The sequence below is a fragment of the Plectropomus leopardus genome, chromosome 20 (genome assembly GCF_008729295.1).
Source record: "Plectropomus leopardus isolate mb chromosome 20, YSFRI_Pleo_2.0, whole genome shotgun sequence".
Taxonomy (NCBI): Eukaryota; Metazoa; Chordata; class Actinopteri; order Perciformes; family Serranidae; genus Plectropomus; species Plectropomus leopardus.
The window spans coordinates 779,204-803,843 of record NC_056482.1 but is presented as its reverse complement, the minus strand read 5'-3'; the positions used below and the strand labels follow the sequence as shown (position 1 = coordinate 803,843).

Sequence of the window (24,640 nt, the reverse complement as noted above, 5' to 3'; positions counted from 1 at the left end):
ACATCAGCTTCTTATTTGCACAAGCTCCTTCATTTGGAGTGAAAGGGGTTAAATCACGTGTGTAGAACATTTGTTGAGAGCTTGGGAGCTTGGTTGAAGAAATCCTCTGCCCTCATTCATTCCACTACACAGCGCCCTGCTCAGCAGCAGACTGTGAGCCTCCTCCGCTGTCTGCTTTGCACACACCGTTCCTGTGTTAGACTGTGTCTGTCTGAACATGATGCGGACTGTGTTTTTTTGCGGCAGCATCTTGCCTTTTCACCTTTTCCTGTGTGTTTATTCTGCGCCGGTGCACGAGCGGAGAGTCAGCAGGTACAAGCAGCTGCAGGTGAGTCAAAAACACTCTCACAACCTGTGCTACAGTAAATGAAAGTTTATGCATGGGGAAAAAAGCTGGAGATCTCGCAACGCGGGGATACAAGAGGATGCAGTGTGTTTGAGTGGGATTAAGCCTTTTAGACCTGGCATCGACATCAGTTTTCATGTGTTGCGTTCCGACGCCTTTCATAAGTTTTTAAACCTCCGAAACCTGAGAAAACTGGTCTGAGTTCTATTAAAAACATGGAAAAACATAAACAGCAAGAATATCCCATTAATTGTAAAAACAGCAAATGGTGAAAAGAAAATGACCTAAGAATTAACTTGTGAGAATTATTATATATTTGAAAAATAACCCCCCTCCAAAAAAAAAAAGTGTTCTTCCAGAACACTACATTTATAATTCGTAGAATTATATATTTTAAATGATAAAAAAGTTTTTTTTTGCACTTTCTCATGGTCATTTTCTCATTTGCTTTTTACTACGCATTTTTTAAAAAAAACTTTGTTTCATGTAATTTCCTCGTAACTTTAACTTAACTTTAACTTTTAGTTTACTCGTATTTTTTGCTCATTGTTTGGATCATTTCTTGTTAAGTTGCGTGTCGCCTTGAAAAAAAAAATCAAAAGCATTGAAGGGTGGCAAGCAACTTAACAAAACATGGCCCAATAATTAACAAGAAATTGGTAAGAAATTACAAGAAAGTTACCAGAAAAAAAGCCAAATAAGGAGTAACATAATTTTGAATACATAATTAATAATATTCTATAGTTTTCTGAACAATTTTTTTCTTATTTATCATTTCTTTGTCATCTTTTACTAATTTATTTAGCTGTTTACGGGATGTCAAGTTGCTCTTTATATTTTTTTTTCTGTGTTTTTGAAAGAAATAACACTGGTTTTCTCATGTTTCTGTGGTTAAAATGATTGTGAAAGGCGTCTGAAAGCAGCACAAGATAACTGATGTCAGTTCAGGTGTCAAAGGGTTCAAGGGTCAAAGAATTACATGTGAGCGAATGCATTTCATGTAATTTACAGTAAAGCCTTGCTAGAAGTTGTTGCATGTTTCATGACATAGTGTTTCTCATAAAACACATCAAATCACAAGTGGCTAAAAAATTAATTTGTTAATTTGTTTTCCACCTTTTATTTTGGACAGCAGTCTAATTGATATCAAAGAGCTGTACATGCCAGTGTCAGATTCATACAATGCTGCTTGTCACCTCTAAGTTCAAACAGGTTGGTCACTGTAAATGCTTTTGTTCTTCAACATATGCTGGAGCTGCTTATATAAAATATCTGACAACCAAAGTCATTATTTACCCTGCAAAGCTCCCTGTTCCTGCAGTTTATAAATGGAAAGAATTTATTTTTTATAGTCAAACCTTCAAATTTTTGCAGTAAAAACAGAAAACCAAAGCATTATGCATGTAAATGTAATATTAGCCCAAATACTATTGGACAACTTTTGTTTCCAGCTTTCTTCAGCCTGGTCTGTTTTCCGGTGAGGCTGTCAACAGCGTGAGTGAGAGAGTCACATTAAGCAGGCAGAGGCAAGTCATCTGGCAAATGTGGGTGGTTAGAAAACTCTGCTCGTTTGCTGACTCAGAGAAACTGGAGAAAATAGCAGAAAGCTAACAGAGAGCTAGCGGAAAAGCATTGTGCATTATACTGAGTGTCTGCTGAAAACAAGCAGCCCTACCAGACAGGACCATACTACAACTGTATCACACTATTCATGATACAATCCTTGATATTAGAAACCAGTTCAGATGAATCCTTCTAACATGCAGCGAAGTCCTTACAACTCTTATGTAGGGGAGACTGGGTATAGTTGTAACACTTTTCATCCCAGCACCTTTAACTCAACTTTAACTCTATTTTCCCATATTTTTATGCATAGATAGCCACCCTCATTTGTCTGAAATTAATAAATTATTAATGTCAAATACAAGGCTGTCCATAAGGTAGGTTTCCATTACTGTTTTGCACAAAACTGAAGCGATATTTTCGCAACATTGTTAAAACACAATTACAAAATGACTGTTTCCACTGATTCCGCCCGATGACAGCTGGGATTGGCTCCAGCCCCCCCGCGACCCTTACGAGGACAAACGGTTACAGAAAATGACTGACTGACTGACTGTTTCCACTGAGTGATGTTCTGTGACTTCTTCTCTGGTGATAACATTACAACGAGCATGGTGATGGATGTTAAAAACATTAGCAGATTTATTTCTATTGCAGCCACCACACTATCCATCATTATTTTCAGTTGAAGGCCACATAGGCGTTTTATGGAGCCATAATGGACAGGCAAGCTCTTTAAACTTGGGAGCAGCCACACATGAAGGATGAACATGTTTGACTTACCACCAAGTATTCCAGTACTCCCCCAGGTATGCAGTCACAGGATTTCTCAAATGCAGTCATGCATGTGAGAATTTTTACATCACTGCAAGTTGAATATCTGGGTCATAGACTGTAAATTGGACAAACAAAATATTTAAAGATGGGCTCTGAGAAACTATGATGGACATTTTTAATACATTTCTGACAAACAACTAATCGATTAATCAATTGAGAAAATAATCTACCCATAACTGATGCCAAAAATAATTTTTAGATGCAGCCATAGCCCTGACTCCTATGTTAGGACCTGTGGAGCCAAAAGTTCAAATTTGTTGAATCTGTGCTGACTTCTTTTGGTGCAGCCAATTGCTGTTAACCACTGCTTGAACTAAAAGATGAATGAAAAACTAATGACTACTGACTTGGAATATCCAGTACTGTGTAGTAATAAATTGTCCCCCTTTTGGAATGTGTAAAATTTTAGCATGTGAGCAAGGCAAACATTATGATATGTCAGTATTATTATATTATTATAATAATATTATAATTATTATTATTATTATAGAAATTATTATTATAGAAAGTTATTTCTGCTACTCCCAAAGTAGGATTTTAAATGCAGGACTTAAACTCTGTTATTATTTCCCACATTATCAGCAGCAGTTTTAAAAAGTGTATTTTATGTAGAAAGAAAAGTTAAACTCAATGATGGAACTTGTTAACTGAAGAGGTTAAGTGAGAGATGTTTACAGTGGAAGATCAGTCTGTCATCTCCATTCATGCTAATCCACTTTATCCTGCAAACATTCCCTCCGCTTGGCATAATCAGTCCGTTTGTTTGCAAAACACAGAATGCCTGCTGATATCTGGGACTTTTTGTGGTTCAATATTTACCCTTGAGAGATTTCTCCTTATGTGCACAACATCTATCTCCTCCAGAGGATGTTTGTGGTGTAGATCTTATCACATTTGTAATGTAGATAGATGCGATGCAGTGTGCCAAATCAGATTCTGCTGGGTTTTCTTTTTTTGTAATTGGGAGTCGTAAAGTTAGTTATTCCCAGTAATGTCAGATCAGCATCCTTGGAAACCTTTGATAGCACACTCCCTGTGGACTGTGGACAACCTGATGTCATGACTGAACGGGGAATTTCCAGACATCTGCTCATGGTGCACGATGCAGCTCTACGGAGGGTTTAAGAATAGATTTGTGTGTGTCAGTGTGTGGTGCACATTTTTACAGACATGTGCACGTTCATACTTGCCCACACACATTGTATTTACATGTTTGTAACAGATGTAACAGATGCTACCTACTAGATAGAGCAACAATGCTCCCCTCTGTAGATGGGCTCAGCACTTAATTTGGGTTGAAGCTCGGGCACGTCAGTTTGGGCGAGATGCAGCAGCCATGGTGTCCTGTGGTGACATGTTAGCTCCATCTCCAGGATTTCCCCAGCATGCATACACAAAGCTTTGTTACAATGGCATGTGAAGTGTGTGGATGCTTTTTAAATGAAAACTTGCTTCTTGCCCACAAACTTGCCTCAGTTCTGTCACCCATCATAAACTGAGCTGCCTGTCAGCTCAGCTGGGCCTGTGGCTTCAATTTTTGTTGATGCGGTTGAGACCTCTTCAGCCATGGCTCATTATCATGTATGCTGTGGAGCCATAGTAGAACACGGGCATGAAATGAGTTGATTAATCATTACAGGCATCCCTTAAGCAAAAATGCCCTAAATCCTAGGGTTTATACACTGTGGTTGGTTGGTCGATTGGTTGTTAGATATACCTGTCCAACCAAGTTTTCACTGGTTAGGTGGTGTTGGTTTTAGGAATAAACGGCATTACAGTATTACGGTATACCAGGGTATTTAAATGTCCTAAAGGTATGTTTTCCAATACCGTCATAAACACAGGCACTCTTCTTTTTATTAAACTGACTGTATGTAGTGAACAGTACGCTCCACCACTGTTGGCACTGTACTGCACACACAGTCACTCATGCCGTTATCCAAGTGAAATTTCAGGAAGATATGAAGGCAGTGGCGTGCACGGGGCGACCGCCCCTCCTCGTGGCCCAATTGTTGAAAAACGTGTGCTAAAGTGCCCCCTGGGAGCCAAAACGTGCATTAAAGTGCCCTCTTGGACGCCAAAACGCGTGCTAAAGTGCCCCCTGGGAGCCAAAACGCACGCTAAAGTGCCCCCTGGGAGCCAAAACGCGCATTAAAGTGTCCTCTTGGGAGCCAAAACACGTGCTAAAGTGCCCTCTTGGACGCCAAAACACGTGCTAAAGTGCCCCCGGGGAGCCAAAACGCGCGCTAAAGTGCCCTCTTCAGTGGTGAGGACACGCTATATGTGCCCTTTTTTTCCTTTTCGCCCCTGCCCTTCATAAAGTCTGTGCACGCCACTGTATGAAGGTATGACAGTACTTGTACATGTGTGTGTAACATTTGGTCTTCCAGGCTCTGCTGCCTGTGAATGAAATCACAGAAATCATGCTGATCATCAGGGCCTTGGCATCCATGGTTTCACGGTATTCAAAACCATACACGTTTCAAAACAAACTTGAGATGCACTTTCATGCTCTTCGTTATCTTGAAACATGATCAGAGTCCTCTCATTTCACTTCAATCATATCAATCTAGTCAATTTCATGTGACAAATAGATTAGTTGCTTGCTTGATTGAAAATATGGAAAGATAGATAAATAGATGTATGTTTGGACTTTGAAAAGACATACTGTATATATTGACTGCTATTGGGACTGAACTTTAGCACTTTAAATGTGGCACATTAATCAGCCATCTTAAAGCAGTAAACCGCTCCTCTCTACTCCTGACAGCATGATAAATGGCTGGATTTGTCCCAGATGGCACACCTGAGTTCATTCCAGAGACTCAGTTGTTTTCAAGACTCAGAGCCTCTGTGGGTTCTGATTCTCAGGTATTTGAACAAATGTCAAACCATAATCCTTTTACATTAGCACACTTTGAAGCTTTTATTAAGCATGGCATTCTTCTCAGTGCTGTTCTTGTTTGCTTTACTATCATGGAGGGCAATTGATCAATTAATTAGGCTTCCATTACACTCCACATTGGGCAGAGGGGGCTGCTAACGTTATGTAAATTACACGGCTTAAAGATTAAAATTAACTTTTGTCTGTGAAGTCAAAATAATCCTGTTTGTTTCACCATAAGCTTCACCTGATAAATAGCACAGGTGTTTGTGTTAGCTAACAGATTAGAGGTTAACGGGACTTTTTCAGCGTAGATTCATACATCATAAGTTCATTCTGACAAGCACTTTATCACAGTAGCTCAAAGCACTGAAACTGTTGGTGGTCTGAAATCAGATGATGAAAACTATAAACATGTTTTCCTGAACGACTTGTAGTAAAAATGTCCATGCTTTGACAAAGAAAATGAAGAGTCCTCAATTTTCCAACAACTCATGAATCTAATGATAGGGTATATATGCCACATACTGTATCTGTCTGTGTCTTGTTGTCCTTGGGAAGATTACACTTCAAAAAAATAAATGAAAGAAAGATGTTCATCTCAAAGATGTCAAAAGAATGAATGCAAGACAACGATGCACCAGCCCCATGATGCTCTCCTCCAATAATATCCACCTTCTTGCTAGATCTCAGCCACGGTCGTGTGTATGTTGGTCCAGCTTGTTGTTTCCTTTAAATGGCCAACTCAGCAACTCAGAACCTGAACTGCACCGACAATCATAGGCTGATGGGACAGCTGACCTTTTTGGCTTCAAACAGTCAAATCAGCAAAACAGAAACCAAACTGTATCAGCAAGTCCCTGTGAGCTGAAGTTTTGGACTGTTAGTCAGACAAAACAAGCAATTTAAAGGTGTCACTATAGGTAGATTCCTCAGTTGGATCCCAGAACATTTTTTTGAAATTTCAAATTTTTTATGTAGTACCTCACTGCATGGAACAAATAGGAATAATTTTTATGTGAGGTACCGTGAGTTCACGGATCCAGCTTCCCTGTTAAAGGAATTTAATATCAAATCAGTTCTTAGACGAACTTAATAAAAAACAATTTGACACAACTAACTGTCCCTAAAACTGAGTCAACTCGAGAAGACTTTTCAGCTTGTTGCCTTTTTACATTTTTAAGTGTTAAAATGTATGTATTGAAGTTTCAGTATGTAACATTTAGAGATATATTGACAGAAATGGAGTTTTGTAATAAGCATTTTTACTTTAGTGTATAATCACCTCAGTTATAGGTAGTGGGTTCTTGTCCAGAGATTGCCATGTTTCACTGCCATGTTTCTACAGTGGAACAGATAAACCAAAAACTTGCTATTATATATAGCGTATCTGTGTTTTCATGTTGGCCACTATACAAGGTTTTCCCACATTCATTTTATTTGTGGTGGCCCGCAACGATTAAAACATCTGCCGCCAGTATTCTGGACAGTTCATTAGGAGCGCCACTGGAATATTTATATTGTTGGAGCACAGAGTGCAGCACGGCGTGAGGTGCATTGAGAGTGAAACTTAACCACTCATTATGTTGGGTCTAAAGGTTAGCTTTCACTCACAAACAGCTGCTCCTCTCATCCATTGATGTGGTCAGAACAGTTGTGAACAGATCGATGGATCAGTTATCCACCCTGTAGAACACAGTGCTGCTAAGAGAAAAAACAACCTATTAGACAGGTTTCCAATGATCCTCAAATTGCGCAAATTGTAATTGCAAATTTAAAATGCAACTAATGGAAACAATAATTGGAATAATTTTGAAAAAACTTTTTAAAAAAGTTTTTATGTTTGCATGAGGTGGTATTTGGGGGATTCAAAAAAGCCATATTTCACAAAACTGCAATCGAAACACTTCTTGGCTTTTATAGCCCACATGATGCTATGGCTATGTGTTTGTCAGTAGGAACTAGCTCCCACATGATGCAAAAGGAACTACAAGAGGTGTTATTGCATCACATAACTCAAAAGTTGAGTGGATGATCAGGAAGTTTTGAATCCAAAATTCCTCTATGAAGTCCTGGACTATCACCTCCCAGAAATCCCTCATATGTGGCTGCTCCCACGTATAAGGGCCTCACCTTTCCATTATGGCTCCATAACACGCCTATGTGGCCTTTAATTGGAAATAATGACAGCTAGTGCGGTGGCAGAGGAGAGGAGAAGTCACATAACATTGCGATGGAAGTCACATAACATCACGCAATGAAAATACAGTCACCTCACAATTGTGTTTTATCAATTGGGTTTTTGTTTATTTTATATTATTTCGAAAATATCACTAAGTTTATGCAAATCTGTAATGGAATGGACCTACAATAACCTAAGAATTTATAAAGTTGGCTGTCAAAGCTGCTTGAATGTCTGGATCTCTGGTAATCAGAGAAAAAAAGAGAGCGCACATTCGCAGGTTCTGGGCTTTCTTCCCATCTTCAACAAGATGGGAAGAAAGCGTTCCTGCTCCCTTGTTTCCTAGTTTCCCTGGATCCTGGCCGTAACCTTGACTGTGCCTGACCATGGTGATAGCTGTGCTGATGCCGCGACCCTGCCTTTGGTTGTGCTCGTGCTGTGGCTGTACTGATTCTGTGCCCCCCGCTCGCCCTGATCGTGGTCTGGTCCTGGTTGCGCCGATGCTGTGATCTTGCCTTTGGACAACTCCCTTTCACATATGCATGAGACTGTTATCATCTCTATCAACATCATCATAGAGAGCAATTACTAATTTCACACCTACCATTATTGTAATATGACATCACCCCTGTTTCTATTGTTCTGTGCCCCCCCCCCCCCCCCCCCCCCCCCCCTCCTCTCTCCCCCCCCTCTCCCCCCCTCTCTTTCTCTTTCCTTTTTTGCCATGATTGTATTTCACTTGCTATTTACAACATCTATTCTCGTCTGTCCGTCCTGGAAGAGGGATCCCTCACTATCCTCTACCGCTCTTCCTGAGGTTTCTTCCTCTTTTTTTTCCCCGTTACAGGGGTTCTTTTTGGGGAGTTTTTCCTTGGGTGATGTGAGGGTCTAAGGGCAGAGGGATGTCGTACACTGTAAAGCCCTCTGAGGCAAACCATGTTTTGTGATAATGGGCTATATAAATAAAACTGACTTGACTTGACTTAACAAGCCGAACAGCGTCAGAGAAACACATTTGTACATGAGACTGCTTTATTAATTGTTTTTACTGGTTCTTGTCACCAAGTCCATTTGTTATGGAGAGGAAGAGATCTCTGTGGATCATTCAGCTATGGGTAAAAACCTCTTAACATGAACACTGAAGAAAATCTAACGAGGAGAAGTTTCAGCTGGATGCAATCTGCAGTCCTCACTTCTAGACGCCACTAACCCCCCCAGAAACTTACAATCTAAACCTTTAAATTTTATATAAATATCAGCAGATAAAACTAAAACTCACTGAGATTAAATGAGCGTCTGTTGTTTCAGTTTAAGACCAGACCCAGGAATTTCAAAAATGAATCTATTCTGGGATCTGAGGAGTGTACCACAAGACAGGATTACTGTGTGAGGGAGGTATTTGAGCTTAAAGCCAGAATTTTAAATATCACAAACATAGCTCTCTTTTAACCTGGCTAGATCGCTATGGTAATGTAGGGTTGATATACTGTGGGTTGATAAGCTGATTGTAACCAGTTGTGTGGTGGGCTGGGAGAGATGATGAGCCGATTGAAAGCAGGTGTGTTAGAGGGGTCGATCCAGGTTAGTGGCAGGACAGGAATGAAACACACAGACACACACACGGATATGAACTGGGAACATGGAAGATACAGGAGTATTTGGAGATACAGAAGCACTTCTGTGGTCTGAAAATTGTGGATGTTAAATATCTCAGAACTGCACTAGCAAGGTTAAAATTAAACTAATACATTTATGAAGTTTCTAATTCCAATACATAATGTATATGCACTTTTTACACTCTGCACCATTGCAATTTGGCCTTATTGTCTACAAATATCATTGTTAAAGAGGTATGAAGAGGTTCCTCACATAAAACTAGGCCACCTATGCAAGAGAAATGTGCAAATACTGTTGAAATTGTAATTGGTGTTACATGACTAGAGGAAAAAAAAGAGAAAAGGGGCTATGGCATATATTTTTGCTCATGGGGAAGAAAACCTACAACTACCAGAATGCACCACACTGCACCAGACCAATAAATGCTCTGACTTGGCAAGTAATGTGGACTGGTCTGTGTAAAAACAACAGTGGCTGGAGGGGTAGCAAACTATCTCAGATTACAGTTAAACAGTAAACTAAAACATGTTTCTGAAAAGATTTGAGAAGAAAACTGGCAACCCACTAACAGAATCTTCGTTTATAGCCGATCAGTGCTGCTTTACTTTACCATTTTATCTCTGTTTTTTGACTTCCACTTCACTGAACAGTATGGCGGTCACTTCCTGTTCACAAATTCTTGATATTACAGCTAAACAAGCATTTAAAACTTTAAAAACATTTGAGGCAATAAACAGTGCAATAACATCATCTTGATTTTTATCCATCAGCACTGCCTAGTTTTACTGTTTGATTGGATTTTAGTCCGAGTGTGAGAGAGAGAGAGAGAAAGAGAGAGAGAGAGAAGCTGGAGTGTGATTCAGTCTGTGTGTACACATGCTAGGCCAATAAAGCTGATTCTGATTCTAAATAAATAAAAAGGTCTGGGCATTGTTGTTATTTTTTAATTATGCCTAGTAAAGACTCTCTGTATGGTGACCTCAGTGACTGCCTTTGTTTGCAGGAATGGCCTCAAAGCAACGGCCATGTTGGTCTGAAGAAGAGAGGAAGACACGAACAGGACACACTAAACAAAGACTACCATATGAAGCCTGCACTGGCATCCAAAAATGACACAGAGTTCTGGAATCGTCCTCGCTGTGGAGTCCCAGACTATCCCACCTTAATGCAGTTTGACCTGTCATACTTTAACCTGAAGAAGAAGAAGGGAGGCCTGAGTAGACAGCAGCGCAGGAAGAGATTTGCGCTGTTCGGAGGGCGCTGGGAGAAGACTGACCTCACTTACAGGTAAGAAACCTTTGATTCTGTTGTGTACTACTAGCTTGTCACAGCTATATTAGTATCACATACGCTGGCTAAATAAACAAAAAAATGTGACACTGTGACTTCGTCTGTCTCACCTGAGTGAATGCAACTCAAGAACACCTTGAAGGATTTTTTTCAAATTTGCGCAAACACCCTCTTGGACCGAATGATAAAACCAATTTGATTGTGAAGTTCTAAGGTCAACATTATTGCGTCCTTATATCTATCTCATGCTAGTGAATGCATTATCTCAGGGGAGCCTTAAGAGAATTTCCTTAAGTTTGCCACAAACGTTCACTTGGAATCAAGTAGGAACCGATTCGATTTTGGTGGTCAAAGGTTACGGTCACTGTGACCTGGCATCCATCTCATTAACGTGAGTTTCCTCAAATTAAGTACAAACGTCCACTTGGACTTAAGAAAGAACTTTTGAGAATTTGGTGTTCGAAAGTCAAAGGCCACATGACCTCATTTAACATCTTTTTGGCCATAACTCAAAAATTCAAACCCTAACTATAACGAAATTTCACACATACGTCTAATAGGATAAAATGATGAAGTGATGACATTTTATATATAGAGGTCAAAGGTCAGTTTTGTGACATTAATATGTTCTGCAAAAACACTTTTCTGTCCATTATTCAACACCATAACACAGGAACATAAGGGGAGACATTTGGTCAGAAACTGAATTATTGATACTAATCTTGGGTATCCACCTTGAAACTGTGCTTTTTAGAATTTGTAGCTTCTCTGCAGCAACATCTGTATTTGAAAAGTTGTCAGCTGTCATAGACAGGCATGGACATAAACTGTAACTGCAACTTGACTCGTTCATGGAGGCTTTTAACCGCAATGTGGCAATTCTACTTACACTGTAAAATCAAATCAGTATGTATTTTGGTTTTAAAAAGCAGATCTATGAGTTCAGTATCAAGACTGCTTGTGTTTTGTGTTTGTGTAAGAAAAAAAAATTGATTGTGTATTAGATTTTTTAAAGTCTGCAACACCAATATCGATGCTCGCCTCAAAATCGATTGGGCTATAGTCTGCTAAGGGGCTCAAGTTTTTTTGTCTTTATAAAAAATTGGGAGATCTGGTCAGTGGAACTGTATTCAAGGTCCCAATAGAAATAAAAAAATTAAATCAAGTTTATCTTTGACTACAAGAAAAATCAACAGTTCAGTTCAGCCTACAGAAATCTGACTGTCACCTCCAGAGAAACAAACACACTCCACATTTTATCTGCAAGCACTTGCTGGATCAAAACAAAGCTATGAACCTCAAGCCTGAAACCAGGATGAGAGGGAGTAAAGATGGCAAGCTAATTGTTATTTACAGGAAAATGTGTTTACGTTGTAGCTTGACACGAACGCTTGTGGGTTATATTTTTTGTAGATTCAATTTGTTGAAACAACAAAATAGGCAGCGCGACCAGCCCCCTCATAAATCCTGGAGTCATCCTGCAATTAACATGAAGGAATTAATAAGTATTATTGTGGAGACATTGTTATTGATGTGTTTACCAGCATGGTCAGTAAATGCAATAACAACAAAGTTCTAAATCAAGCCAACATGGCATCATCTACAGTCCTCTGTTTGTGGGGGTGCACATGTGCTTTTGTTAACAGTGGACACAGACTGTGGCTGCATTCAAGAGACCCTTGTGCTGTTTATAAAAACATTGTGACAGCATGAGGAACGTCATAACTTAGCATGTAAAGTATCCGCTTGAGAGAGCATCCTAAAGTAAGCAATAATGATTAAGGATAACTGGGAACTGCTTTTCTTTGCCAGGAAAAGAAATAACTACTTGAAGATAAACTTTGGGAAACTGCATCTTTACTCAAGCAAAAACAAGTAAGCTAGAATAAACTAAGACATAGCCTCTTACCATGACTCCTTCCAAAAAGATGACTAAGAGGTTTTCTAATCTTAAGATAAGAAACCACTAAAAGCTGCTTTAATCAGTATTTTTGTATTAACAAAGAATCAAATGACTAGGTGTAATTTGAAAGGGGTCATTGGTAGTCACTCGACTTCCTCAAGCCCGTCTGCTCTATGAAACATTTAGAACCTGATCCACAAAGAATCTGCTAACAGCACCATGACTATCCACAAAAGAATTTGCACTAATCATATTTTGGTGCTAACACGCCCACAAAGTTTGGTAGCTGAGCGCAATTTTTCCTCCTTTTGCATTTAATTGAGTAAGCAGATCTTTTCCTAGTGTTTTGGGCTTTTCTCCATATGTGGGAACACAGATTGGGTCATAATGAAAACTGTAGAGAGCACAACATTTTGCAGAAAGCATCAGTTAGGTTTATTGCCCACAGCTGGCTGTGTGTGGCAGCTGCCGCATCTCACTGCAGCTGACACCATACATGAGTCTTCAAAATTAGGCATAGGCCGTGTGCTTTTACGCACGGTGCCGCAGCGGTTTCATTAAGCAGATTGGCCAGGATTTGATGGTAATTATTGTTCTGCATTTTCTTCACATCCACACAAGTCGGCTGTTACACACAGATCACAGGTTTTTACGCTGAAATGGTTTGTAATACAGCAGCTCTTTTGAATGAATCCTGAGCTCCATCACAACTGTTTCATTTCCAAACCTGATATAAGCTCACAAGCCCCGTGTATCCCCGTGTATCCGTGTATCCTCATGCATCAGGGTTATTTGAACTGAGTGAACCACATCAGGCCAGTATGGATAAACTGTAGTCTTTTCATTGTTATTTTTGACACGAGCATATTCCTTACACAGCAGCCCACACAGCTCACCATTTTTTGGTGTGAGGAGAGTCTTTTAATGCATTTGGTGGTGGCTGCCGGAGGTAAAGAGGTTCATATTACATCCTGTTGGTCGTGTCAGAGCTTGTCCTCACAGTTGAACAATAAGAAGGAGCCCATTCTCGAACTGTATCACAGGATTAACACCGAAGCTGCTGTGTGTGCATATACTAACTCTGTTGATTTCATGTATTACTTTCTCAAGTCAGGGCACCTTTTCTACAGCTGCAACACACTGGAGTGAAACCAAATTATCATGTTTCATTACCTTAGCTAAACCTACTGTGTGTGTTTTTTTCATCCTCTGAGGTTTCCAGCCTGTAGGTGACTCATTGGATGTACTGGTTCTTTGCACTTGTAAAGTTTTGACAGGCTGTTTGCCTGATAAAGAAATACTTTGATGCTCCAAATGTAGCTTGACATCGCTAGGCCAATTTCCAAAAGTTTTTTTAAAAACGGAAAAGTATTTACTTTGCATTTAAAAAAAAATCTGCATAAATATAACAACATTGTGAAAATTATCCTTGTGTACATGGATCTGCAAAAACAACCGAAAACGCTGTAGTATGCATGCCAGACCAGTAGTTTGCGGTGTAACTTTGCAATGAAACACCACGCACCTGCACCAAGTGTGCCTGTTTTCAAAAAATGACACTTTGGAATCTGGTTTTAAAAATTTGTGTTTTCAGGCCCCCAAAATGCTGTTATCATGTGAACAAAAGGCCAAACCCCAACAAAGGTTTAACGTTTCATGCAAGAACCATTGTCATGTAAACAGCCCCTGTCAGACTTCCTGTGGCTGCCAGCAGCTGTTAAAAACAGGAAGAGAATATGTAGCTGTACTCATGAAATCTCATTTATTAATGTTTTTGATTACAGCGTCAAAGGTCAGTTGTTGTATAGTCTGAGCTGCTGGAAAATAATTTATTGAATAAAATGATCTGAGTTCATTTGAGTTCCCTCTGGTAAATGGTTATGCAGTATCTAGGGCTTTTATTGTGAAAGGTTAGAACAGAAGAAGTTGATCTATGTGCTGCTTTAGCATCAAACTCTGAGGCTGAGGAAAAAAGCCAATACTCAAGTGCTAAAAACTGCAGTTCCTCTAATGTCCACTTGAGGCTGGCTCCAAAACAAAGTCAGTCCCCACAGACCCCCATGTAAAATATCTCAACTCTACAGCAGAAACAAAGAATAAAAAAAGCATTTGATAAACAAAGAAAAGCAGAAATGGGAAATAGAAAAGGCAATACAACAACAACAAAAACACCAAAAACAACAACCAGAGCAACAAAAGCAATGAATTAATTAATAAATATTAATAAATAAAACATGTCAAAACGATAAATCCATGTGTTGCTGAAGTTTTGATCTCTGCAGATGTTTGGGCTTTTTTCAAGTCAGCTGTATAAAGTCATAGGGTACAAATTCAAATATTAATTTCATGAGTGCTCTCAATACCACGTGTGTGTGTGTGTGTGTGTGTTTGTGCGTGTGTCCAATAGGATCGTGCGTTTCCCCTGGCAGATGAGTGAGGGTAAAGTGAGGCGTGTCTTCCAGGAGGCGTTTGGCGTGTGGAGTGCAGTGACTCCTCTGACGTTCAGAGAGGTCACCTCTGAGAAAGCTGACATCATCATTGACTTCAGCAGGTAAGACAGGTCCACCAGCAAGAGACACGACACACATGTTGGTACTATGGCGGCAATTTGCACCATGACAGTAAATTTGAGAGAATAAACTTATAATCGTCTAACAAGCCAACTCAGGAGTAAAAGAGTTCTTCATTTAAAGTGAAGAATAAGAAACATGCATTAAGGGACTTACAGTAAAGTGTATGACATCAGTGATCATTGCTTAAATTGTCTAGCATTAAAAAACAAAAACCTGTTTTTTAAACTCAGGTTTTACAATTTTAAAATGACGTCCTATTACATAATATTGTTGGTTTTCATTCAATTAATTGTTCAGCCCTAACAGCTACAGATGTAAATATACAGTCAACCCGTTTTGGGTGCATTTGGCCACAAGTTTTAATCCACATCACACCTTATGTTCTCTCTTCAAATACACCAATGATTCCCTTTGAACAAATGTCATAGTGTTTGCAGTGGAATGTAAATGTGTGCAGAATGAGTGCAAAGAGTTACATACAGCTTTTAGTAGTAGTAGTTTGAGGAATATGTAGTATAATCATAAAGATGGACAGTAAAAACAGAGCTCTAGTCTGTAATCTGACCCTGAATCTCTTGGATGATTTGTCAGAGTGACCCAAGAAAAACTAAACCACATGTATCTGAGCCAGGCTCAGAGCAGAATACAAACATGAATGAATGCAGCACAGGACTTGTTTGGCAGCGTTTTTCAGCCTCCAGCTACATTTTTTATCAACTCCAGTGAGTCATTTTTGGCATTTGGTTTACGATACTTCCATCTTATACCAAGTCTTTTCTTTCACGGTGTGCTCCTATATTACAGTTTCATAACTACTCTGCCAAGCCCTTTTCAGTTATACAAGTAATTTTCATAACTGCTGTCATGCACTTGGTCTTACATATTCATTTTTTTAAAAAGCAAGTATGAGAATAGAACAAGTATGAAGTAAGAATGAAGGGCCCTATGACTCAGAAAAAAAACTGCTAGGGGGCTTCATTTTCTTTACCACATATCAGATATTAACAGGATAAGAGTCTACAGCAGTGATACTCAACTTATGACCCGTGAGCCAAATCTGGCTACCGATGGGGTGCTGGGTGGCCCCCTAACTACTTTCGAATCTAAAAAAGGAAGAAAAAAAGAGACTGACGCTGGGAATTGTTTTTGTATTTTTAGTATACATAGGGTGCCTTAAAACATCATAAAACAGCATCAAAATAGAACTAGAGGATCCCCCACATCCCCAACAGAGCTCACTTCTAAGTCCCTTAGGTCCTAAAATCCAAAAAAACATTCCAAAATCCTAGAAAATTCTTGAAATTTGAGAAATGTCACAAAATCCTAAAAAAATGCTAACATCTTAAAAATGTACTTAAACCCTAGAAACGTGCCACAATCCTAGAAATGCCCTAAAATCCTAGAAACGTGGCATAATCCAAAATGCCCTAAAGTCCTAGAAATGTCCTAAAATCTTAGAAATGTGCTACAATCCTAGATATGCCCTAAAATTCTAGAAATTCCTGAAAATCCTAGAAATGCTCTTAAATCCTTATGTCCTAAAATCCAAGAAATGTCCTAAAATATGAGAAGTGTCCTAAAATCCTAAAAATGTCTTATAATCTGAGAAATGTGCTACAATCTGAGAAATGTCCTAACATCCTAGGCGTGTCCTAAAATCCTAAAAATGTCTTGAAATCCTAGACACATGAATGGGGCTAGTGTTGCTGGCCCCTGGCCTCCTGTCATTTTGCGAAACAAGTTAACCATCCCTGTGCTTGTGTAGGTACTGGCATGATGATAACTTACCGTTTGATGGTCCTGGAGGAATCCTCGCCCACGCCTTTTTCCCCAGGACGCACCGACAGGGCGAGGTGCACTTTGACTATGATGAGCATTGGACAGTGGGCAACAGTGTGGGTGAGTCCATTTGAAATACTTTGAGTGTATATGATGATCTCTGCTTTTGTTCCTCATGGATTCCACTAAAGAGTAGCAGACTCAGGAGCTTGTTTCAGTGTCACTATCCCTCTGTCCTCTTCTGTCCTCTTCTGTCCTGTTCAGGCACCGACCTCTCCCAAGTGGCAGCTCATGAGTTTGGCCACGTCCTAGGCCTGCAGCATTCCCTGGAGCCTGACGCTGTGATGTGTCCTTTCTATAGCGACTCCTACCCTGTGCAGCTCAGCGAGGATGATAAGAGGGGCATCCAGTATCTGTACGGCCCCCCTCGGCATGCACCGCCTGAGATAACGGAGACCAATGAGATTGACATTGGAATGGTGAGGCGATAATACTGGAGATAATAATAATCACCTTTATTTAACCAGGTATGTTCCATTGAGATCAATGATCTCTTTTACAAGAGAAACCTGGCCCAGAATGGCAGCTCATTCACTTACACATTATTTAAACACATAATTACATTAAACTTAAACATAGAAGATAGAAATAACAATTAGATTTTACAAAAATCTGTTTAAAAAAACAAAACAAAAAAAAGATTGCACTCAAGTAAAACATTTGCGCTCATAAGACCTAGATATAATGGGATTTATCATTGACTTAAAAGCATTGAGATGCACCTCAAAGTACTGTATACCCTCATTTCCACAGGGCTGCATTGAATCCGCAGCTTAGTCCACAGACAAAAACCTCCCTGTTGTGTATGTCGTTGTGCTCCAGCCGGACGCCTGCAGAACAAACTTCGATGCCGTGTCCATGATCAGGGGAGAGCTGTTCTTCTTTAAGTCTCGCTATGTTTGGCGTATCCGTGACGGGCAGCTCCAAGCCGGATATCCAGCCTTGGCTTCACGTCACTGGAGAGGTATCCCTGAACGCATCGATGCCGCGTACGAAGACAAGTCAGGCAACATCTGGTTCTTTCAAGGTTGGTCATGTACAGAGGCAAATTTCTGAAGAAAATGTGTGTGTGTTCACTGCTGGAAAACAGCAGATGAAACTTTTTCAGTAATTCCATATCAGGGGAAGTCGTAGTTTAACTAAATAAGCTTGATTAAAAAAAAAAAAAAAAATGAAAAAAGGGCAATTAACAACTCTAGAAGAAATTACCAGAAAAACAGCAAAATAAAAAAAGGAAAAAGTACAAAAAAATACCTACAAATTAGAAGAAAATGTAAAATGTTAAAAACAGGGAAATTACCCCCAAAAAAGAGCTCAGTGATAATGATAATAATTCTGTAAAATGATTTTAAATATATAATTATGATAACTACAAATGCAGTTTTTGGACATTCTTACTTATCTTTTTTTTTTAATATATATTATATTTTTTGAATTCCATTTCTTGCACTTTGCAGAACAGTTCTTGCCAAGTTGCTCATTGCCTTTCCCCCCATGTTTTGGAAAGAAATCAAACCAATTTGCTCAGATTTCAAAAGTGTAAATACTTTTGAAGGCGTCTGAACGCAGCACAAGCAAAGTGATGTTGATTGAGGTTACAAAGGGTTAAACGGTATTTGAGATACAAATACTGAAAAAAGTTTAAATGGTTCTGAAGTGCCGGAAGAAGCTTAAGTTAGACGGTAAGCACCGTAAATAAAATGCACATTGACAGTAGTCTATAACATAGACAGTCGAAGTACATGAGGTCCAATTTTTTTCTTTTCTGTGTATCCTTTTACCATGACAGGTGACAGGTACTGGGTGTTTGATGCTGAGAGGAAGATAACTGGACCAGATTCGGTGCGGCAGCTGGGTCTTCCTGTGGCAGATATCCAAGCAGCTCTGAAGTGGGACGAGGGCCGCGTGGACAAAGTCTACCTCTTCAAGTCCTCTTCGTACTGGCCCTTCAACCCTCAGGAGAACCGACTGGAGGATTTCCATCCTCGCAGCATGTACAAGTGGGAAGGAGTGCCCAGCCACATCGATGCAGCCTTTCAAGACAGATATGGTGAGGCCTAATGTGAACTTTTGCATTCATTCTCTTTACTCCGGTCATTAGTAAAAGTCCACTGTTGACTGTCGCCTCCTCTTGCCCTCTGACAGGCTATGCAAATTTCCTGAGTGGGCTGCACTACTGGAAGTTTGACCCTGTGGCGCTGAAGGTGCTGGAAGGCTACCCCCGCAGCATCGGCAGGGATTTCTTTGGCTGTTCTGTTTAAATAAGTCCACAAACACACATCTGCTAAACTCGTGAAGAGCAGGGGTGGATTTTTCAGCTTAATTCACCATACAGAACATTCAGGCTATTCTGGAAATTTACCTAAAGTTGATAAATCAAAACCCATGTAAATACATCAAAGTCTTGTCAAAAGCACTGCCTGCTGCAACCACATTATTATATTTTTTAAAACAAAAATTAATTCAAAATATACACATACATTTACAGTGAGTTTAAGTTGGCAGTTACAGTCAGTACAGTCAGCATCTGCTTACTTTTGCAGAAAGGATTTTGTCAGTTTAAGATAAGAACACATGGGGAGACAGCTGGTTCAAACTGTGGATGGCAGAAAAACTGAGTTCTGATAAAGCTTCACCTTCAGACTTTGGTTTGGTCCCACTGTTAAAAAGCATCTCCACTTCAGATCTCAGAGGAGCAGTGCTGCAGCCCTTGAGGGTCCAAGCTGCACACCACGGTTCATTCAACACCAACAAACAACAAAATGGATGATGGATCACTATGTTCCCAGTGTCTTTTAACCAGACATGGGTGTTTTTGAGCAACCTGATGCTGATTTCTCGCGGGGATAGTGCCACAAAAGTTGCTGTGTTACCAACTTGAATAGTGGTATGATAAGCAGGTATTTTAGGCATTTTTTTCTGTTGAAACATACAGACAGTTTCATCATATCTGTTACATCATAATGTACAAATGTTATGTATCCCTGGTTTGCAGAAACGTATCATGCCAACATTTTCTGATGATTGGGGTGCAAGTATGTCTGGGGCGAAAGAAGAACAAGACTAATCAAACAACTCCTTGTTTACTAGCAGGATTGACACATGCATGATTTAGATCCAAGGAACCAGACCAAATGATGAGTCTGACCAGGTTTAAGATTTAAACATGATTATATCTGTTTGGAATGACTGCACCTGTAGACGTGGCCAAAAAGTCTCCCATCTCCTGACTGCACCGAGCTTTCAACACCGTGAGCCAAGATCACAGCGTTTTCCAGAGATTCTCTGGTTGTTGGCATTCACATACCAAACCCCAGGCAAGTTCTGATGTAATCAATATAATCAATTATAACCACTGTATATTAATTGTTGAAATAATTACTAGACAGCAAAATTAATTACTTATATTTTGCTTTAGAGTTCTTTAGTTTCTCAGTGTAGCACCATCAAAGGTGTTTTTAACACCTCCAAAGCCTCCAGACCACAACTTACATCTTCTGTATGAGCACAAACAGAAAACAAGACATTGCAATTAAAGCCAGCCAACTGTTGAAGGTATATTTACTGACCATCAGCTGCAAGCTCAGCCCTGATGACTGCACACAGCACCACAGGGGTCCTGCTCTCTGTGGGGTTCACACACCCTCCAATTCTGACCCCAGATGATTCCTGTGTGCTTATTAGTGCCAGTCCAGGAAGAACAAGAGCAAGAACACACAATGTCAATATGAGACAATTTCCCCTCTTTCATGGCGGTTAATCTCCTCCCCGGCACCAAGTCAGCACATGCCGGACCTGTCGCTTCACTGAACACACACACACCAAACACACATCAGCCCTCCATCAACTCACCTAACAAGTCGACACGCTTAGTAACCGTGATGTCATAACTGAATTTCACAGTCATTTCTTTCACGACTCGTTAGTGAAAAAGTCATCTCACTACTGTGCATGTTGCATAAAGTAATGCTTTTTTTGCCTGTCACTGCTGAGGACGACATATCGAAACATCAAATTTCATAACTGCCACCACGCAACTGTTAGACATAAAGTCCGAATCTGAAATCTTGCCTAAAATAATATTATTACTATTACTTTTCAATGTCCATGAATATTTGTCAAATAACTGTGAACAAAGCTGCAAAATCTGTACACAAAAACTACACAGGTGTCCTATCAGACATTAAGGATGGAGGCTTTATCCCCAGAACGCCATTTAACCAATGTGGCATCACAAGCACAAGCAACTAGCTTTGGCTGCACACTGCTTCCTGCACAGTAAAGGCAGAGATCAAACCATAAAACTGAGCAGCGCTGATCAGATTATAAATTAAGTCTCTGTTACTGAGTTGCAGGTTTCTAACATCAAATGTTCTCTGAGACATGTTTTAGCTCACTGCCATTGTAGCCGCCATTGTGCCGAAAAGATGAGGTCACATTATGTCACCCACCAGCAGGAGCATTTATTGGTCTGATGCATTCTGGTAGTTGTAGGTTTTTGGAGCCAAAGCCAATGCCACAGGCCTCTCTCTGTTTTCTCCAGTCATGTAGCACCAGTTTCAAAAGTATTTGCATCTCTCTACTGCAGAGACAGACCAGTTTTATGTGAGGACCCTCTTTATATCGGTGAAATACTTCTGTAAGATTTTGGAGGTGTGTAATTGGTTCCTCTCGGACCTATGACTACCCATAAAACCCCTGACTGCCTGGGTTCACAGAGACAATAGGAGGGTTTCCATTACAGATTTGTACAAAACGTAAATGATATTTTTGAAATGTTGATAAAACACAATCGTGAAATGACTGCGTTTCCACCGAGTGATGTTCTACGACTTCTCCTCTGGTGATTCCAAGAAGCATGGTGATGGATGTTCAAAACATTAGCAGCTTTATTTCTATTGCAGCCACCACACTAGCTGTCATTATTTCCAATCCAAGGTCACGTAGCCGTGTTATGGAGCCATAATGGAAAGGCGAGCCCCTTATACGTGGGAGCGGCCATGTATGAGGGATTTCTGGGAGATGATAGTCCACAATTTCACAGAGGAATTGTAGATTCAAAACTTCCAGATGATCTGTTCAACTTTTGAAGAGTCATGTGACGCAATAACACCTTTTGTAGCTGCTGCATCATGAGGGAGCCAGTTCCTTCTGACAAGCACATAGCCATAGCATCATGAGACCGAGAAAAGCCAAAAAAGTGTTGCCATTGCAGTTTTGCAAAATATGGCTTTTTCAAATTGCCTGAAATACCACCTCATGCGAGCATAAAAACCTTTTTCTAAACTGACATGTGTACATCAGATGTATTTTATATAAGTTTTTTCAATTTGCACAATTTGAGGATTAATGGAAACCTGCCTGTTGATGTGTATCTTTGCAGAAGCAGCCTGAGCTTTCAGCCTTGGATTGCTCTTTCAAGCTCACACTCCTGGCGTTCTACAGTTTTGAGGGCATATCTCTGTTCAGCCACACATATCTATAAATCTTTTTTTTTTAATTCCAAAACGTGTTTATCTCATTTGCACCTTGACTGCCTCTTCAGCTTCCTTTGGTTTAAATCATTAAGTGCTCGCAGTCTCTCAGTGCCACTTCAAAAACCGCCAATTCAGTTTTGCAGAAATATCAAAAGCAAAAACAGAAAGGGACCTGCTGAAACTAGGGAGGTAGATTAGTTCTCACAAGACAACCGGACAAGTCAGAAAATGTATCAGGTTGCTGAAACTGGGCAGGATGGTAGTGTTGTCATTATTTACAAAAGGCTTTCAGTCAAGTGTTTAGCGTGAAGAGAGGCAAACAGTTCTCCTGGCACTGACTGCGTTTGAAACCTGAGCAAACTGGCTTGATCTCTCTCAAAAACATGAAAAGAAGGCAATGAGCAATGGAGGAGAAAATGACCCAAAAATCCCCCAAATTAGCGAAAAAAAAAAGACAAAAGTGAAACAAAACAAAAAAGTGCTTAAGATAATAAGAACTTTGTAACATCATTTTAATCATGTGAAAATATGTTTTGATTATAATAAATATAGTTTTTCCCTGGCCCTTTTCCTTTTCCCCCTATCTTTTATTTTTTTTTTCTCTAAATCTACAAATTTATTGCAACATATGAAACCTTTCTTTCGAAATCACACATTTGCTCCAGGTTCAAAGGTTAAAATAACTGGTAAATACATCTGAGGCAGCACAAGAAACATGATGGTGCTCCAGGTTTCAAAGGGTTAAGAGTTGTGTTACTTTATTGGTAGCGTATGTGACCTGACACACATGCAACAGCAAAATGCTCTTCATTGGCTTTCTTTAAATGGCTGCATGTTGAGAATGAATAAAGCTGGGTGCTACATCTTTGAATATTTAAGGTGCTATTGAAAGTTGTGTAGACACGGTGAACCAGTACCTCATATTACACACTCTGAAATAATCTGTTCTTTTCACTGTTGAGTGTCTTCTTTTTGTGCGTCTCACAGAGCCAGACGATAGTCCTCATTATCTGTTGAAGAGCCTTGTTTCACGTCCCTGAGACTGCATCATTCTCAGATTATTCAAAATCATATTATACTTGACAGACAGTATACTGTAGTCTGAGAGAAATTATGTTGTTTCAGTCCTGATCAGAGAAATGAGACAGAGGTTCACTGTGGTTTTGACTTACTGTGTATTTTTTATGGATATTATATATGGTTATTTGTAATCAATACTGTTTGTAATCAGTGCAGGACGCTGATTATTGCATTGACTTGTAACATACACTGTGATGTGTCTGCAGAAACAGCAGTCCAGTGTAGCTTGGACACTTTAGACAGAGTCAACATGTCCTGATTATCTGGTTCGTTCTACTTTCACCATATACTGATCTGTTTGTTTTTGTATTCCATGTTTTTTCAGTCAGAATATGTATTTGTCGTGTGAATAAATTTGTAAACTTTTTTGTTTACAATAAAACCAAAAATAAAAAAGTCAACTTGCTTTCCTATCTCTGCAATACATGAAGTTTTCATTTAGAGTGGTGGTTTTAAACTGTGAGGTGGCCTCCCCTTGTGCCTGGGAGAGACGTGAGACAGAGATACTGGTGATGTTAAAGAGACAGCTACATGTCAACAGGAAGTTAGTTATTGTAGCTTAAGCCTGGTTTCCACCAAGCAATCTAGTTCAGTCCAGTTCAGCTTGTTACATATTAGAAGGATTAACTTTGTGTTTCCATTGTCAGCAGGTGTGGATGGTACCAACAACAACCATTCCATTCTGTCTATTTTTTTGCCAGCCCTCTCTTTGTTACCCAGCACACCGATCTGATTCTAAAAAGTGAAGCTAAAACGCTGCACGCAGTCTTGCTTGACAAGAATTTAATGCAAACTATTTTCAAGTATCACAATGATTGTTGCGAAAAATTAGGACAAACAAAACAGAAATTAAATTAAAACAGAATGCAATGATCTGCAAATCCGTTCTGACCTATATTCAGCTGACTACAGTCCACAGACAAGATATTTAAGGTTCAAACTGATCAACTTTATTTTGTTTTTGTAAATACACAGTCATCACTGAATTTGATGCCTACTACACCTTCCAAAAAAGATGTGACAGGAGCAACAATGACTGGGAAAGTTTA

At 39.7% G+C, this 24,640-nt stretch overlaps 1 protein-coding gene across 2 annotated transcripts; it reads left to right on the top strand.

The window, feature by feature from the left end:
* The first annotated feature begins 170 nt into the window (after positions 1-170).
* On the top strand, positions 171-21,828 carry LOC121959884 (stromelysin-3-like). 2 transcript variants are annotated; one of them, XR_006106941.1, is made up of 9 exons: positions 171-328; positions 10,433-10,716; positions 15,030-15,173; positions 16,961-17,094; positions 17,239-17,453; positions 17,857-18,061; positions 18,824-19,084; positions 19,180-19,934; positions 20,030-21,828. XR_006106941.1 is itself a non-coding variant. In XM_042509412.1 (8 exons), the coding sequence occupies exons 1-8, from the start codon at positions 218-220 to the stop codon at positions 19,293-19,295; spliced, it is 1,470 nt and encodes a 489-aa protein (XP_042365346.1). In that variant the 5' UTR covers positions 171-217; the 3' UTR covers positions 19,296-21,828. The 2 variants fall into 2 exon arrangements, 1 of the variants encoding a protein (XP_042365346.1); XM_042509412.1 differs by having other exon boundaries at positions 19,180-21,828.
* Positions 21,829-24,640: the final 2,812 nt, after the last annotated feature.